The 17307-nt window shown below is 42.3% G+C and overlaps 1 protein-coding gene across 4 annotated transcripts in view; it reads left to right on the forward strand.

The window, feature by feature from the left end:
- Positions 1–2557: 2557 nt before the first annotated feature.
- The window catches only part of LOC125709163 (small conductance calcium-activated potassium channel protein 2-like), a 54188-nt gene continuing 39438 nt past the window's right edge, over positions 2558–17307 (forward strand). For 2 of the 4 annotated variants that reach the window (XM_048977327.1, XM_048977328.1), the window contains exon 1: positions 2558–3817. In XM_048977327.1, the coding sequence (XP_048833284.1) occupies positions 2558–3817 (1260 nt within the window). Of the gene's footprint in view, positions 3818–14753; positions 15184–15521; positions 15715–17307 lie in introns of those variants that run through there. The other 2 variants (XM_048977329.1, XM_048977332.1) reach the window with 2 other exon arrangements.

Genomic DNA, 17307 nt, shown 5'->3' on the forward strand with positions numbered 1-17307 from the left:
GTAAAACTTGCCCTGCTGAAGACCTCAGCACACTCTGCAGTAAATATGTATGTCAATCAGGTATCGAAAAGTGAGCAATGCAGGGTGTTATGCAGTATAAGATCTGTCTATCTCAATGGGGAATGCCGGGAAACTTTGATTATATCTTGTTTCTTATTAACTGTTGCAAGATCGTCAAAAATAGTGGTAATTTGATTTGTTTCAAGTTGCATTTTGCTTGCAATCACATTTGGTACTTGGCAGGATCGTACAGTTCCTAGGTAACATTTCCGCAATGTCCAGATTAATTTTAGCACCAGTGATTTATGGAAAACTGATGACTATAAACTTTAATGCAGTAAAAAAATACATTTTTTTTAATTCCAAAAAAAAAGGAATCCTGCTTGTAAAAACAACCTGCATTAAATCTCATGTATATGTTGCTTTTTCCATCCTAATGTTAAACACAACATCAGCATGTTGATTTAAAGTCATTGGGAGAAAACAATAAAACGAGGTAATTATTGGCAGTGATGTAAGAAAAATACTGATGATTTGTAGAGTGGATCATTTTTACTTTCTGCTGATTCTGATCATGCCTGAGGCTCTACTTCATGTTAAACGTTAAATTTCACTACACTTATGTTCTTAGTTCTGCTTTGCTGCTTTTAATATTAATCATTGCAGCCATATAATATTTTCATTAGGAATGTAGCTTATTTAATGTTAGTCTTGTAACAAAAATGTGCCTTTTCTTTGTGTATTTGCAGCCTTTTCTATATTACTGCTTTGAGTGACGTACTAGTAGGAATGAAAAGGTGACGTGATGCATAACCACTAAAATGTAATAATACAGAAGTAGAACATGTGTGCTTCAGTTTTAAATAGATAAAGGTAAAACACACAGACACAGGTACGGATGATTACAAAACCTGTGGAATTCTATTTCATTGATAATAAAAAAATGAATAGAGTACAAAGGGTGTGGAATTATGAAAGCAGTGAGGACAAAGGCCAAGAAGACACCCATTAGACAATCAGCAATGTGCGTTATCTGCCGGATACCACAACTATCCCAAGGACACACAGAGAAGTGCCTGCAGGCAAAGTTAGTATATTAAGCGTAATACAGAGGGAGCATCTAGGTTATTTGTGCTGTTAGAACCACAAAAGGCCATAAGGAGTCATTTTTTTCCCACAGAAAATACTTGTCGTTATCATTTGATGTGTGTATATATGTCCGGGTGCTACAGTTGGGGGCCGTGAATAATTAATGCAGCAGAAAGCAGCATCACTTCCCAAACCAGCAAGGAAATGATACTTAACCTGAACCAGGGACCCATACAGGTCGCAGAAACTAATTACTTAATGAAAACGATCTGGTTTCCTTTGCAGCTGTGTCCCTGATCCACTCCAGGTCCCAACCATCACATAACGTAGGAACAACCTTAACGACTCAGGGACCAATAAAGTCTGTCAACCCGACCTAATTACACATACTATTATTTATGTCCTTGCAATTAATTGTGCAGCAGGGGCAATTCCAACTGCCAACTATTTTAATTAATTTCTTTGTTTTCAATCAAAGTCGTACCACACAGATGTACCTCAAGGACGAACGTCGTCATCAGTTGTCATAGGTGGTCTGTCTCTATTATTATACGCAAAAGGCATTTTATCTGAAAGAGAACTTCGTGATGTAAGCCACAGTTTCAGCTGTAAAATTGTCAATATGCAGTTCTCTGACAAGTTTACCCTTTAGAATGTAATTTAATTGTGGCAACTGGTTATAGAAGTAATGGTATATGTTACGTTAAATTCCACTGACATTTGCAATCTTTAGATTAATGTTCCCGGTCATACAACTATCAACACACAAAACTTTCTCGGTACTCCGTACTATTTGTGCAAACATACTATGGCCATGGTTAGAGAGTAATTTAATTTCCTGTTTTCATATTTCAAATTCTTAAGACTATGCATTAATTTGGGCGATCTGGCTGCATAAAATATATTCGATGAGAAATATCCGTATAGGCCCGACATATATTTTGTACAGAATACATATATTGCTAATGCTTATCATTTAATAGGTCGCCTAAATACGTCTTCCTTTTCTTACGTTGGACTTGATGCTTTTTGACTGATTAGCCTCTCTGTTTACAGATCCGTGTGTGACCGCGGACGGCTGACGATATAAAACCAGTAACTTGGATCCCCCGGGCGCCCGTTTCCACTGGGTAGCACAGCGCGTTCACTGAACTGGATGCCGGTATAACGCTGCTGAGGAGTCACGTCGGAGTTGGAAAAGGAGTTTATACCAACTGAATCCGTGTATTTTTAACTAATTTGCTTCAGTTGCTTGTTGCCAGTTTCTCCAAAGATAAATATTTATTCACCATTTGTCAATGATGAAAAAAATAAGTGCAAATGGAACTGGATGTCTTTCCTGGAAAGTCACCTATCCAACCAGCCCTCGACACTTCAGTCTTTCTTGTTGATTCATTCAAGGAAACTGTTTGGAAGAATCGTTTTTTTTTCATGAAGGCGGCGTTTTTGGTAGCTGTACAGTGACGTTATGAGGCTGGTCCTGGTCAGACCTACCAATGAGACAAGTCGGCTTGATTCTACCGGGGCCGCTCGCAATGAAAGGCTGGTGGATCATTACAACGCAAAGGTTCCGCTACAGCAGGGCGAAGCTGTAGAGGGGATGCAGCATCAGTACTCGGGAGCTGTCTTCCAGCACCAGACACCCAGCCGAGAAAGAAACGCTCACAGCGGTGCAGCTCATTCACAAAAAGCATCTCCGAGTGGAGCCGCCGCAGTCCGCAGCCTGCCGCCGCCTCCCCCTCCACTCAGACAGCGATCCACAACCTTATATCATCAGGAGCTGCCCAGCCCAAGCGTTTTCACCCAGAAAGACAGCGCACTCCAACTGCAACGCGGCGGCTCATCATCAGTCAGCAGCCACGGATGCAGACAGCGAGCTCCAAAGCGAGGCGTCTGTTCTGATCAGCAGAGCGCCTCTTTGCTGCAGAATACCGGGGTCGCCGGCTTTCATCTGCAGTCGGAGCAGCCTGTCTTTCAGCACTGCCACTGCAGTTTTTCCAAGGAAGTGAATCCTCATCAGCACCAATCCCACATTTACCCGCAGCCCTCCCCTTCGCTGCCGTCGTCGCTGTTGTTTTTGCAGAACAGCAACAAGGGGGACAATTTGAAAAAGACTGTTAATTACCAGCAGGAATACATCGACTGCCACTGCGGACGAGTAGGAGGGCTGTCAGAGAATAACCAGTTGTTGCAGCAACAGCGGCAGCCGTATAACGATTTCAAGCTAGAAGAGCAGAATCCACAGAGCCCATCCTGCAGCTCGGTGACACGGAGCACACAGCAGGCGCTGGCCGTAAACCTATGTCAGCCTAGCGATGTAAATCAGCGATTGTTTCTGTTTCAGCCTCAGGACCTGCAGCAGCAGCAGCCACCACAATTGCAGGTGCAGCATCAGCGACTGGTCGGGAGCAGCTTTCTCAACAACTACTGCGCCAACGGAGCCGGTGAGGCGAGCAGGAGCCAGCAGCCACTACTGCTGCAGCAACAGCAAGAAGGCGCACACTGGCACCACCTCTGTGACCAAGACTACGCGAAGCCCGGCGAGTTAATTCAGTCCCAACGGCTGCGGAGTAGCCAGCCCTCCGTCAACCCCCCACCCAGTCGTTCGCCAGTCAGGAACATATCGGTGGCCGGCAGCAACAAAAGTAGCCTTTTCTCGTCCAGCAGCCGTCTGTGGCCGGAGAACCAGCATCAGGAAGGGAAGCAGATCCGAACGGTGGAACAGCAGGTACCTGTTCATAAACATGCAAAGCAGATGCAAGAGAGCAGATCACATTTACTGTGGTTTGTCATTGCTGGTCAGTCCGATTTTCTTCGCTAAAAGCGCAATGCATTGTGACGGCGTTTTAGGAACAACACGTTGAATTGCTGACTTGAGGCTGAACCTTGTGAATTTTGAATAAACAATCACACGGGGTGTAGAGGGATGTGGATGGGATTTGGGGAGTGTGAAGGGGGCGGGGTGGATGGCTGGGGGTCTGGTAACCTTTTTTTACTGTCACTAGATGGTGCCTTCTCAGTGTTAAAGGTTATAGCTGTTAACGCGTATGAGGAGTACGTGTTGGCGGAGTGGCGATGTACTTCGCATCTGTAGATTACGTTCAGACTTGTGAATTTTTTTTACCAAACGTCTCAATGCAAAGTAGTCGATCCCTGCATTTAATGGGAGGTGTGAATAGTATTTTGCCCAGTTATTGCCAGTTATTACTAGGACCATTGTTGCTATATAAGGTGCTGTAGGGAGCTGGATCACCTGGCGCACCAGTAACTGTTTTTGAGAGATTTACGCTGCGCATATCCACCGCGTCGGGCACTTACTTTTCTCTGATTATTTCTAACGGCAGTCCATACATTGATTGATTCATTCATTGTTCATTCATTTACTTTGTAAAACCTAATGTAACGCGAAGCAAACGAACACCGCTTTTCTGCTCATTCATGCTTTATATGTAGGAAACTAATCTGTTATTTTATCAACATTAACAGCGTGAATAAGGAAACCGCTGAGGTAATAAAGTAATGTAATATTATAACGAATGTAAAATATTTTACTGAATCTAAGACATGCGTTTTATGCGGCCTTATTAATATACTATAGTAATAAGAATTATTTGGTAACATTGCAAAGTACATGTTTAATCCGGCCTTGATTGTCTATTGCAGTAACATTTGTTAATATAAACTAATCAAGCACAGTTTCTATATTTTGAGATTCATAAAGAAAATATCATGATGTTTACCATGTTCTGGCTGTTGATTGAATTTGGTAACTGCATAGCATTTCAACTGATGAAACCAATGTGAAGCAAATATAGATCCTGGTGTAAATGTGTGGCTGAAATATTCCTGAGCGTAAATGAAGTTTTACGGCACTAGGTCCAGTGAAAGTGAAAAAGTGTTACCTTAAAACTGTGATTCATAAAAAACAAAAAACTTGCATTCATGTCACATTTTAATTTAACATGCTTATGCTGGTATTGAACATTTATTCATCACTGGTGAACTCATATAAATTTAATTAGGATTTCATTTATTAAACTTAAAAGGCATCACTAATCGTTTAATTGCAACAGGGTATTATAGTACGATTAACTTTGGAACTTGTTATTTTAATGCTGTTAATTGTATTATTATCTAACTGTGTACCTTATGTCGGACTGGGTTGTTATTCCTGGCAGCACAGGGCATGACGAGGGGGCTTACAGTACCTGGGATATTATTATTATTATTACAACTGTGAGTTAGTTGCTATCGAAAGGCCTGTCTAAAGGACAGGCGATGTTGGCCCCCAGTTCATGTGTAATTACCCTCTCGTCTTGTGATCCGCTTATCATGAAACGTGTAACCCAATGCCTTGGGATCATCCTCAGGTGGCTCTGCTGTTCGAACGACATGGATCTCACGCCGGTCCTTAGACACTGTACTTAAACATACTGCTACTGGCTATGCATGTATTTCCTTTCCGGTTCTTTCGATATAGAATGTGTGATAATTATTGCAGTAGGTGTTTGCACTGCTGAGTGGTTCTGTGGGCAGCACTGTGCACTGTGCAGTGTGCATGATGCATGCGGCGGAGTGTCCGTCCCTAACCGTACTGCACTGTGACTGTGTCGTTTGCACGGGGATCCAAAGGCATGTTGGCTGCCGACATTACATTCCCCTCAGCGCTCCTGTCCGGTTACAGACTGACATCGTGCCCACGGTTGGCCCTCTGAGGCATGTGATGGGACCCAGCCCCCTCGTAGCCCTGCATTAGAAAAGCATACATATAGCATAAAGCTTTTGGCGAGTGGAGGAAGATGGGAAAAATGTTTAAAATTAAATGACTTTGGTTCAACATTATTTTAACAATCTTTCGCATAATTTATATATGAATTCTATTTAGAAGAATAAGTATTCTTTCTAAGTACGGGTTTATAATAAGAGGTTTATAATAATCATTAATGTTTTTTAGTATCTCAGTTTTTAAGAATGCATTTTCCCATGTGAAGATTCCTGTTGTGACTGATGTATTCATTGTGTTATTGTGAAATACTATGCTGTCTGAAATCACTGAATTTGTTTTTTTTTCTCTGCTCTGCATAACAGTTGCTATCTGCACTTTACTTTAAAATGATAATATATATTCTAACAGCTGGTCGCATAAAACTACAGGAGGCCGTGGAATTAAATGTTCTTGGTTCCTTCGTGCTCCAAAGACACTCATTCCCAGGACGGATCTCCTTTAGTTTCCACCCGTTATTATTTTTGGACAATGCATGCTGTGTTTTTCTTTCAGAGCACGGTGATGCTTTGGGATAGAAGCTCTAATCCTTATTTATCTGTCCCGTGTCATGGCTCAGGCCCAGACACAGGCCATGCGCCACCCTAACCCTACTATACAGCCAAGTCTCGCTCAGTGTTTTACTCCTGGAAGGTTAACATATATATTTATTAGCGCTGTTTCCACTTTGGTCTTGGTAGACTTCGTGAACTTTAATTAGCCTCCTTTTAATATAATTTCCTTTCTCTCTATAAGAACAGTTCCTTGCTTGTGAAAAAAATAATCTTTGAGAAATCTGAGAAGTTAAAGTGCTTGTCCGTGTAGTTATTTAGGGTGTCATAGTACATACTGTAGGGTGGCCTTAGTTTAACTCATTTCTGATGCAGGCGTCTCTTGTGTCCTTCTTCCACACATACATATACCAACACAGAGAAAATGGCTCGAATGTATCACAGTCTAATGGAAACCGAATGATATTTCTGCTTCTTCTTTGCAACTGAGGTTAACAGGAAATATATTTTACTACCAACAAAAATATGTTAATTTTTTTAACGTGTTGAGATTTTTCATGTTACATTTAGTCTGTACCAGTACAATAATCCTTTTTCACCTTTAAAATTAATGACATAAAATTCCATTCCGACAAAGAAAATTAGTACGGTTTCCTTGCTTTTTTTTTCCAAACCAGTTTAAAATTGAACAGTATTAAAATTTTTAAATGACTTTTTGAAAATTGTTATTTCTTTACATTTCGTTGTACTATGCCAGCATATATGCCAAAATCATATTCTTTGAAACAATTTTGTTTAGCAGTTGTCATGCAGTGTCCATACACTGCTGTGTAGCTTTCAAACTCTTTGTTTCATCTGTCAGCTTTTAAGATTTTAAGCTATTTTAAGTTGCATAAAGATGAAATAAAATGCCAGCCCCCCCGATGGCAACAGCTAGAAGCGAAGGGTGTCCTACTGTGAGAATCTGGGTTCTTTCTCCCCACTTTGTCACATTAGCCTATTGTGATGGGGAGCCGTACTGATCCGAGGCAGGCTGGCCTCTCCAGGCTGCAGTGATGCTCACAGTTAGGTGGCTTCATAGAGGACTGCGGACAGCATCCAGTGAAGTGATGGGGAGCCGTACTGATCCGAGGCAGGCTGGCCTCTCCAGGCTGCAGTGATGCTCACAGTTAGGTGGCTTCATAGAGGACTGCGGACAGCATCCAGTGAAGTGATGGGGAGCCGTACTGATCCGAGGCTGGCTGGCCTCTCCAAGCTGCAGTGATGCTCACAGTTAGGTGGCTTCATAGAGGACTGCGGACAGCATCCAGTGAGGTGATGGAGAGCCGTACTGATCCGAGGCAGGCTGGCCTCTCCAGGCTGCAGTGATGCTCACAGTTAGGTGGCTTCATAGAGGACTGCGGATAGCATCCAGTGAGGTGATGGGGAGCCGTACTGATCTGAGGCTGGCTGGCCTCTCCAGGCTGCAGCGATGCTCACAGTTAGGTGGCTTCATAGAGGACTGCGGACAGCATCCAGTGAGGTGATGGGGAGGCGTACTGATCTGAGGCAGGCTGGCCTCTCCAGGCTGCAGTGATGCTCACAGTTAGGTGGCTTCATAGAGGACTGTGGACAGCATCCAGTGAGGTGATGGGGAGCCGTACTGATCTGAGGCAGGCTGGCCTCTCCAGGCTGCAGTGATGCTCACAGTTAGGTGGCTTCATAAAGGACTGCGGACAGCATCCAGTGAGGTGATGGGGAGCCGTACTGATCTGAGGCAGGCTGGCCTCTCCAGGCTGCAGTGATGCTCACAGTTAGGTGGCTTCATAGAGGACTGCAGACAGCATCCAGTGAGGTGATGGAGAGCTGTACAGATCCGAGGCAGGCTGGCCTCTCCAGGCTGCAGTGATGCTCACAGTTAGGTGGCTTCATAGAGGACTGCGGACAGCATCCAGTGAGGTGATGGAGAGCTGTACAGATCCGAGGCAGCCTGGTCTGGGCGAGAACTGAGCAGAGCAGGCACCCCAAGCATTTCCATTCTGGGATAAAATGGAAAAGTTACTCCAAGGAAGGGCAACTGATGCATTAAAGAACGCATCAGCCTGTTTTTATTCTGTAACTATTCTGTAAGTTATTCTGTAGTTTTCATTGTAGTGTTCTTTGCATGAAGACAGCTTCCACTAAGGTCCTTGTAATTTAGTTTTATTTTGTAAACAAAAGTTAATTGTCAAATTGTCTTTGAAATAGATAATATTGAAGGGTTGTATAAGGACAGGCACGGGTACTCATCTGTGAAATAAAGAAAAGCTTTGAATTCCAGGGGGAAAACTGTGTACTCTTATTACATGGATTGCTGTTCTCGAGACATGTTAAGCGGCCTCATGTTTGATACATCCCGACCATGCAAAGCACTTCTGTTATCACTGATACTTTTGTAATATTCATCCGGTAATCCTTGGGGGGGGGGTTACAGATTCTGCGTATAACAGAGAGCTGCTTCCATCTGTGATGTCTATTTGTATTTACAGTAGAAGCCTGTCAGTTGATAATGGGCAAATGACTAGAGCTGCAGCCAAGAAGTCAGTAACTTCACCCGACGTATAACGTCATGCACATCCCCGCAGTTTCGTGCCTGATTTTCACTTCACCCGACCTATAACGTCATGCACATCCCAGCAGTTTTGTGCCTGATTTTCACTTCACCCGACCTATAACGTCATGCACATCCCCGCAGTTTCGTGCCTGATTTTCACTTCACCCGACCTATACCGTCATGCACATCCCAACAGTTTCGTGCCTGATTTTCACTTCACCCGACCTATAGCGTCATGCACATCCCAGCAGTTTCGTGCCTGATTTTCACTTCACCCGACCTATAACGTCATGCACATCCCAGCAGTTTCGTGCCTGATTTTCACTTCACCCGACCTATAACGTCATGCACATCCCCGCAGTTTCGTGCCTGATTTTCACTTCACCCGACCTATAACGTCATGCACATCCCCGCAGTTTCGTGCCTGATTTTCACTTCACCCGACGTATAACGTCATGCACATCCCCGCAGTTTCGTGCCTGATTTTCACTTCACCCGACCTATAACGTCATGCACATCCCAGCAGTTTCGTGCCTGATTTTCACTTCACCCGACTTATAACGTCATGCACATCCCCGCAGTTTCGTGCCTGATTTTCACTTCACCCGACGTATAACGTCATGCACATCCCCGCAGTTTCGTGCCTGATTTTCACTTCACCCGACCTATAACGTCATGCACATCCCAGCAGTTTCGTGCCTGATTTTCACTTCACCCGACCTATAGCGTCATGCACATCCCCGCAGTTTCGTGCCTGATTTTCACTTCACCCGACCTATAGCGTCATGCACATCCCCGCAGTTTCGTGCCTGATTTCCACTTCACCCGACCTATAGCGTCATGCACATCCCCGCAGTTTCGTGCCTGATTTTCACTTCACCCGACGTATAACGTCATGCACATCCCCGCAGTTTCGTGCCTGATTTTCACTTCACCCGACCTATAACGTCATGCACATCCCAGCAGTTTCGTGCCTGATTTTCACTTCACCCGACCTATAACGTCATGCACATCCCCGCAGTTTCGTGCCTGATTTTCACTTCACCCGACCTATAGCGTCATGCACATCCCCGCAGTTTCGTGCCTGATTTTCACTTCACCCGACATATAACGTCATGCACATCCCCGCAGTTTCATGCCTGATTTTCACTTCACCCGACATATAACGTCATGCACATCCCCGCAGTTTCGTGCCTGATTTTCACTTCACCCGACCTATAGCGTCATGCACATCCCAGCAGTTTCGTGCCTGATTTTCACTTCACCCGACCTATAGCGTCATGCACATCCCCGCAGTTTCGTGCCTGATTTTCACTTCACCCGACCTATAACGTCATGCACATCCCCGCAGTTTCGTGCCTGATTTTCACTTCACCAGACCTATAACGTCATGCACATCCCAGCAGTTTCGTGCCTGATTTTCACTTCACCAGACCTATAACGTCATGCACATCCCCGCAGTTTCGTGCCTGATTTTCACTTCACCCAACCTATAGCGTCATGCACATCCCCACCGTTTCGTGCCTGATTTTCCCTAATTTTTCCAATTAGAAGAGAAATACTGGACCAAGTAGAGCCTCCACTTAAATGTGTGAGAGAAGAAGAGTTGGGTCAGATGTGCACACATCTGTAGTACATAGGCACTTGGGCCAAATTCAGACAGTTTGATCGACTACTTAAACACTCACTTATGCGCGTGGACAGAGCCAATGAGTGTGGCCAAAATACAGGATAATTGTCTGAATTCTGATATGCAAAAAAAAATCTGTTTAGGTATGATCATTAAAATTTAATAATAATTGTATAAGACTTGGTATTGTCAAAATGGAATCTCAGTATCATTTATTCAGTAGGAAAGCTTCTAAGTTCCTAATATATTTTAATGACTTAATTGTATAATAATGACAAGATGTCGCCTGTCAGCCACACTTAGAACCTTTGAAAAAGGCCTCGGAGTGCACATCATCGCAGCACTAAACCATGTAATCTACGTTTTAACGTTGCATAATGTCTGATTTTTTTTTTGTATGCATTTGTTATACAAGGTTCCACCAATGATCAGAAGTGAACTGTTCATGTTAACCAATCAAATATTTTTGATTTGTTAATGGTTTTATGGACAATGTCTTAGCTTTATTGCATTATAAAAGCCAAACCACCAAGACTGTATTATATTTATTATAAATAAGCATTGCATTAAGAAAAATTGCTTGTAGCAGCAACCACTTATTGGATTTATGTTTGATTGATACTGTGTTGCTCTGGGTGTTTTATTTCAACCATGATCTTTATAATTTGTGTAGAAGCTTTCTGTCTTAAGTGAACCTCAGATCAATATAAAAACCGCAGGACTCTATTTCAGATTTATGAAGTGCATTACACAGCCCTATTCAGCAGCATATCTCCCTAACCAAACCAGTGCTAAATGGGGCATTTTTTTCTTGATACAATGAAACATTCCAGCCTTATTTGTTACCTACGAATGCCAAGTATGACACATAAAAGCTACAGAGCTGATAAATGTTTAAATGGCACTTCATGTGATCAAAATTCGGCAATGATAACAGTTCCATGAACTCGTGCTATAGGGAGTATGCAGCCGTGGTTGTAATGTGAATGACGTCCTTAATAATTTAGTAAAAGCTGAAGATGAACCTTGATCTCTTTGGATCATTAAAACAGCAGAGTGAATGTTATTTGTCAGACGCATACTTGCCAAGCGGAGCAGAAGAGCTGTCCTGGGAGCAGTAAAAATCGCACAGGACCCAGGAAACTGTGGAGGCTGCAGGGGGCGCAATTCCAAGGAGGAAGCTGTAATGATTCCCTGTAACATAAGACACCTCCTCTATGAAAGGGCAAAAATGAACTTATTTTTAGAAAACGAAGAAGTGAAAGCCATTTCACAGCACGAGATTCCAAAATGTATGATGTAGTCTTGTCACTGTAAAATCTAGCAGGTATGTAACAGATTGATCAGGTAGGAATACACATATTTAACCAATTTCATAATGGTAGCTGTGATGACCGTATTTAACTGCTTTGCCCTGCTATATCATACAAAGGTCTTTTGTTTGGGCAGTTGCTTGGTTTTGTTTTTTTAAGTAAATGTTGTGTTTGGAATAATCTTCTAGTACAAATTTCAGACAGACCTTCATTATGCAGAGCACCTGAGACTGTGCCAGGTGGAAATTAGCAGTGCTATAGGCCTTGGTCTGCTCTGACAATTTTGTGTAATAAGTATGACAATAAATAAACAGATTAATAAATGAATGGATAGCTAGACAGACAAACAAACAAGCAAACAGACAAATACATAAATGGAACCATACTTTAAACCCCTAGTAAAACTTCAAAAAAAACAAAATTCATTGCATGCTTTTAGCCATATTACTTCAAACATCTCCATTATTAAATGATTAAATTATAGAGAGCTGGTTTCACATTGGCCAGCCCTGTTCCTGGAGATAAATATTTTTGAATTATATCTGGCCAGCCAGCAGCAACTACGAGTAGATAAAACAGGAATTCTAAAGCATGATATTATTTGAAATTCAGCATTTGTGTTACTGCCACAGATATGTTTAAAAGTTTTCTGTGTAATAAGCCCAAAATAAAAGGCTCCAAACCTGATGGAAGTCAGTCAAAACACCTGTAATGAGATTTGAACTGGATAGATTGGGGAGTAGCCAAAATTATATCAACCTGACCTGAAAACCACGCTACATGGGACTCCTCCTGATGTAATGAGACTGTCTGTAATGTAGTACAAGCTATACACAATGTAGCAGAAGCTATGTGTAATGTAGTACATGCTGTACACAACATAGTTAAAGCTATGTGCAATGTAGTACAACCTGTATGTCATGTATTAGAAGCTGTGTGTCATGTAGTACAGGCTGTATGTCATGAAGCAGAAGTGGTGTGTAATATAGTACAGCTTGTATGTCATGCAGGAGAAGCGGTGCGTAATGCTTTATACTGGGAGTTAAACTGCTGGCCCCTTTTCCAGTTGTTGTTTTTCATTCACTGGAGAGGGTTTCCCTGCTGCTGGCCTCTTCATTCCCATGTCCCTCTTTTCCTTTTAATGCAAAAAATATATATATTTAAATGAAGTCAATTTACTGTGGTGGCCCCTGAGGAAATTCAGGCACTGCAGTTAATTTCATTTTTTAGAATTTTGCAGAAGAAAACGAGCTTTGGGCTGCCAGTGCAAGACCCAGGCGTTTTTTGTACGACATAATCAAGGTAGTAACTTTATTTGTATTGGTGGAGAATCTTCACTATGTGACTCTCAACAGCAAAAGTTTTGCAGGTCGAGGTGGGTGAGCGAGATTAAGGTGTGAAATAGTATCTTTCAGAGGCATAGTGGTGAATTAAGTCATTTTTATTTCTTGAATTGTGTCTGATTAGGAAGACATGAATTAATGAATCCTCGCTGCAACATGTAATCAAAAATACAACCTGCCCCGCGTCACATATAAGCTAAATGGTGACTATGGCAACCCTTTGGTCATGAACATTATAAACCAATTTGCACAGCAGAGTTAATCAGTAATGTTGTTTCACAATAGGATGCTGACCTTTACAAATTAAAGAACAAAATTAAGAAAAATATAGTATACAGGTTGTCCATGCAGTGATGTGATCCAAGACATAAGAACATAAATTTAGAAACGAGAGGAGGCCATTCGGCCCATTTAGATATGATTTAAGATCAAGAAGTTCACTAGGATAGGGACAATGCTAAAATGTATAATCAGGATTTTTTTTAATCCTCTCATAAACAATACACAAAGCAACTTTTTGATCAATATAGCACTTTCCCTTGTTACTAGGCAACACATTTCTATTTGAAAAACTTTGAATGGCGGTTGGCAACATGTCACAATCATCTGTCTCACCTGGTTGGCAATTGCCCAGCAACATTGCTCAAAAAATTGCCCTGTGCATCACATCACCTTAAGAGCCTCCCTTTGTCTGTGTGCTTTGCCTCGTAACAGCCTCCCTTTGTCCGTGTGCTTTGCCTCGTAACAGCCTCCCTTTGTCCGTGTCCTTTGCCTCCCAACAGGCTCCCTTTGTCCGTGTGCTTTACCTCCTAACAGCCTCCCTTTGTTTGTGTGCTTTGCCTCATAACAGCCTCCCTTTGTCCGTGTGCTTTGCCTCATAACAGCCTCCCTTTGTCCGTGCACTTTGCCTCCTAACAGCCTCCCATTGTCTGTTTTCTCCTTCAAAACATGAAGGACAAACTGAAGAAGAATGGCCTATATTCAAAAATATTACAGTGATAGCCTATTAAAATGTATTAAAGTCATAGGACATGAATTACTTCATGTTGTGCTATACAAAGCACTCGAGAGTTAATACCAGCTGTAAATTTGTTGTAATTTAAAATAATTTCTTGTCACTCAATCTGGTTCCACATGATGGGTTAGATATGCTTAATGTAAATTTGCTCTTTCCATACCACAAAAAAAAAAAAATATATCATTAACATCATTTAAAACTGGTCTTGTGCTTTTAACTGATGACTATGCTTTAAATATGCAGTTTAAAATATTTATTTAAGAATTGTAAGGCGGGGGCGGCATGGTGGTGCAGTGGTTAGCACTGTCGCCTCACACCTCTGGGACCCGGGTTCGAGTCTCCGCCTGGGTCACATGTGTGCGGAGTTTGCATGTTCTCCCCGTGTCGTCGTGGGGTTTCCTCCGGGTACTCCGGTTTCCCCCCACAGTCCAAAAACATGCTGAGGCTAATTGGAGTTGCTGAATTGCCCGTAGGTGTGCATGTGTGAGTGAATGGTGTGTGAGTGAATGGTGTGTGAGTGTGCCCTGCGATGGGCTGGCCCCCCATCCTGGGTTGTTCCCTGCCTCGTGCCCATTGATTCCGAGATAGGCTCCGGACCCCCCGCGACCCAATAGGATAAGCGGTTTGGAAAATGGATGGATGGATGGAATTGTAAGGCCTGGCCACTGGCAGTAGATGTTATGACCAGTGACGTTGCTGCGACGGGCACCATATCCTGTACTTTCCTCAGTGCCTGGGGGGGGCGGTGCTGCTGAGCGTCTATTTAGTAGTAGCCAGAGTGGTAGCAGCCTGTCACTCATTGACATGGTGTGGCATCTATTTGCGGCAGGATGGAGGGAGCAAAACAGTTATCAGGTGCTCAGGCAGAAAGAGAAAAAAGAAAAGGAGAAGGCATGCGCGGGGATGCGCCAAAAAACGCTGATATGGGTGAAAGACAGCAACAGGTATGAACTATGATGGAAACAAATGTCACTTATGCGCAAGCTTGTGCCCAGCGTCAGGGATCAGGCTATGAACTTCACAGAAACCTAGGCTGCTTAGATAGTGCTGCTGCTGGCTAGCTTACTTGAGTTAGGCAAGCTGAAATTGCATAGCGATTTCTTCTGATGCACACAGGCTATAGGCAAGGATTTAGAAGCCGGATTTAGAAGATAAACTATTACAGTATTCTATGTTTTTTATATTTGTTAGTGTATTTCTACATTTTGCAGGCAAATATTTAAAATCACACACCCGTCTATCCATCTTCTAACCGCTGATACTAATTATGGTTTCGGGGCCCCCGAAGCACAGGGCAGGGGTACATCCTGCATGGGGTGGCAGTCCATAGCTACTGGAAATTTAGAGACACCAATCACTCTAACCGCTTGGCCTTTGATCTCTGGCGTGAAACTGGAAACACACAAAAGACATGGAGATCTTGCAATCTGCACACACACACACAGCAGAGTGGCGTTTGCAAGAAGTGATATACGGTAAGATGCAACTGACCTATGTAATGAGAAATGACTGATTTCAGGTATATTTAAATACATGATCAGATAGCTGAAGCTGTTGACCTTACAGTAAATTCAATTTAGGATATTCTGAGATCTCCACTACCTGCAGGGATTTACTTTTTTCAGTTAGGGTTCCTGTAATATTTTTAGATAATCACTTGCAAGAAAGTGAGAACTGTGAAGTCTTTTGTAAGTTTATCATTAAGAAGAAAGATCCTTCACGGCAAGACTGTCAGTAGCAGTTTATTGTCTTTTCAAAAATATTGAAACGTATTTGAGATGTTTGAGAAGGTCTAGGAAAAAGTCTTTAACAATTAGGAATTTATCAAGCACTTTTAATTTTTCCTCAAAGCTTGTCATGGATTCAAATGGTTTTGAATCTTTGGCCTTTATCTAAATGAATGCTGGCTGGTCTCCCTTGCGATAATGTGTGCTTGCTGTACTGGCTATCGTCTGCTCCTCAATATGATAAAACTGAGCATGGGAAATGTCACAAAAGCCCAGCAGGGCTCCAGGCTAACTTTTCCAGTGCTGCACTGGTGCTAGCAGCTTTCTCAGTTTATCGCACCTTTTTTTGGTTCAGCATGGTACAGTATTATGGTTGAATGTGGTATTATTTCTTTTTCGCTGGCTCAGTCGGTCTTTCCCTCTCACCATAACTTCGTTAGGGTTTGTTCAGTTTGTCGGGGTTAGGGTTGGACTGACCCTCGTAAAACTTAACTAAAGAGCAGACTCTCCCGTTCGCTCTGTCTAAAACAAAGAATTCCTAATCGTTGTATTAACCCCTTTTCGCCATTTCTCACCCGCACATTTAACTGAGAATATTTAATGTCGCCCTCCACATTTAACTGGGAAAATTTAATGTTAAAAATATAATCAATGGATTATTAATATTGTAATGACTAGAGGAAACTCTTACTGATTTAGTGTCACATCCTGGCTGTTATAATCCTAATTTTCTGCACTCCGCATTTTCTATAGTTTAGGCCAATTACATGGCTGGACGTCAGCGACAATAATTAGTTCAAATAAATTACATTTTTTTCTGATTAGCTAATAATAGACATAAAAGACAAATTAAATGTTATTACAAATTTAAATAAAAGAATGAAGTTGTTCCCGGTCAAACCTTTATTTAGAAAAACAAGAACCACTTTACAAGCTATGCCACCCAACGACCAAATCCATGGACACCATTACTTTGTCACTTTGACTAGTAAGGCGTTTCTCGTACAGCGACGCAGATCAATTACCATCTAACTAACATAAAGTACATGTAAAACATGCGGGGCATAAAACATGTACTTTGTTACTACCACAATAGCTTGAACCACCGTAGTTCTAATTACAATGGTGCTGAGGTTGACTTTTACAGCGGGAAGCGTGCCAAAACTCCTTGCCATACTAATCAAAGTGACAAACTATTAGTTATTACAATGCATTTAGTGAAACATGCTCGATCTGTATTTGTTTGTTTTACTTTAATCACTGTAAACGGTTATAAATTCTAAGTCATCACTGTTCGTATAGGCACGTTAGTGGCTCCGTGGGCTTGATGGGTGCGCGTAC

This window comes from Brienomyrus brachyistius, chromosome 15 (assembly GCF_023856365.1).
Source record: "Brienomyrus brachyistius isolate T26 chromosome 15, BBRACH_0.4, whole genome shotgun sequence".
Classification (NCBI taxonomy): domain Eukaryota; kingdom Metazoa; phylum Chordata; class Actinopteri; order Osteoglossiformes; family Mormyridae; genus Brienomyrus; species Brienomyrus brachyistius.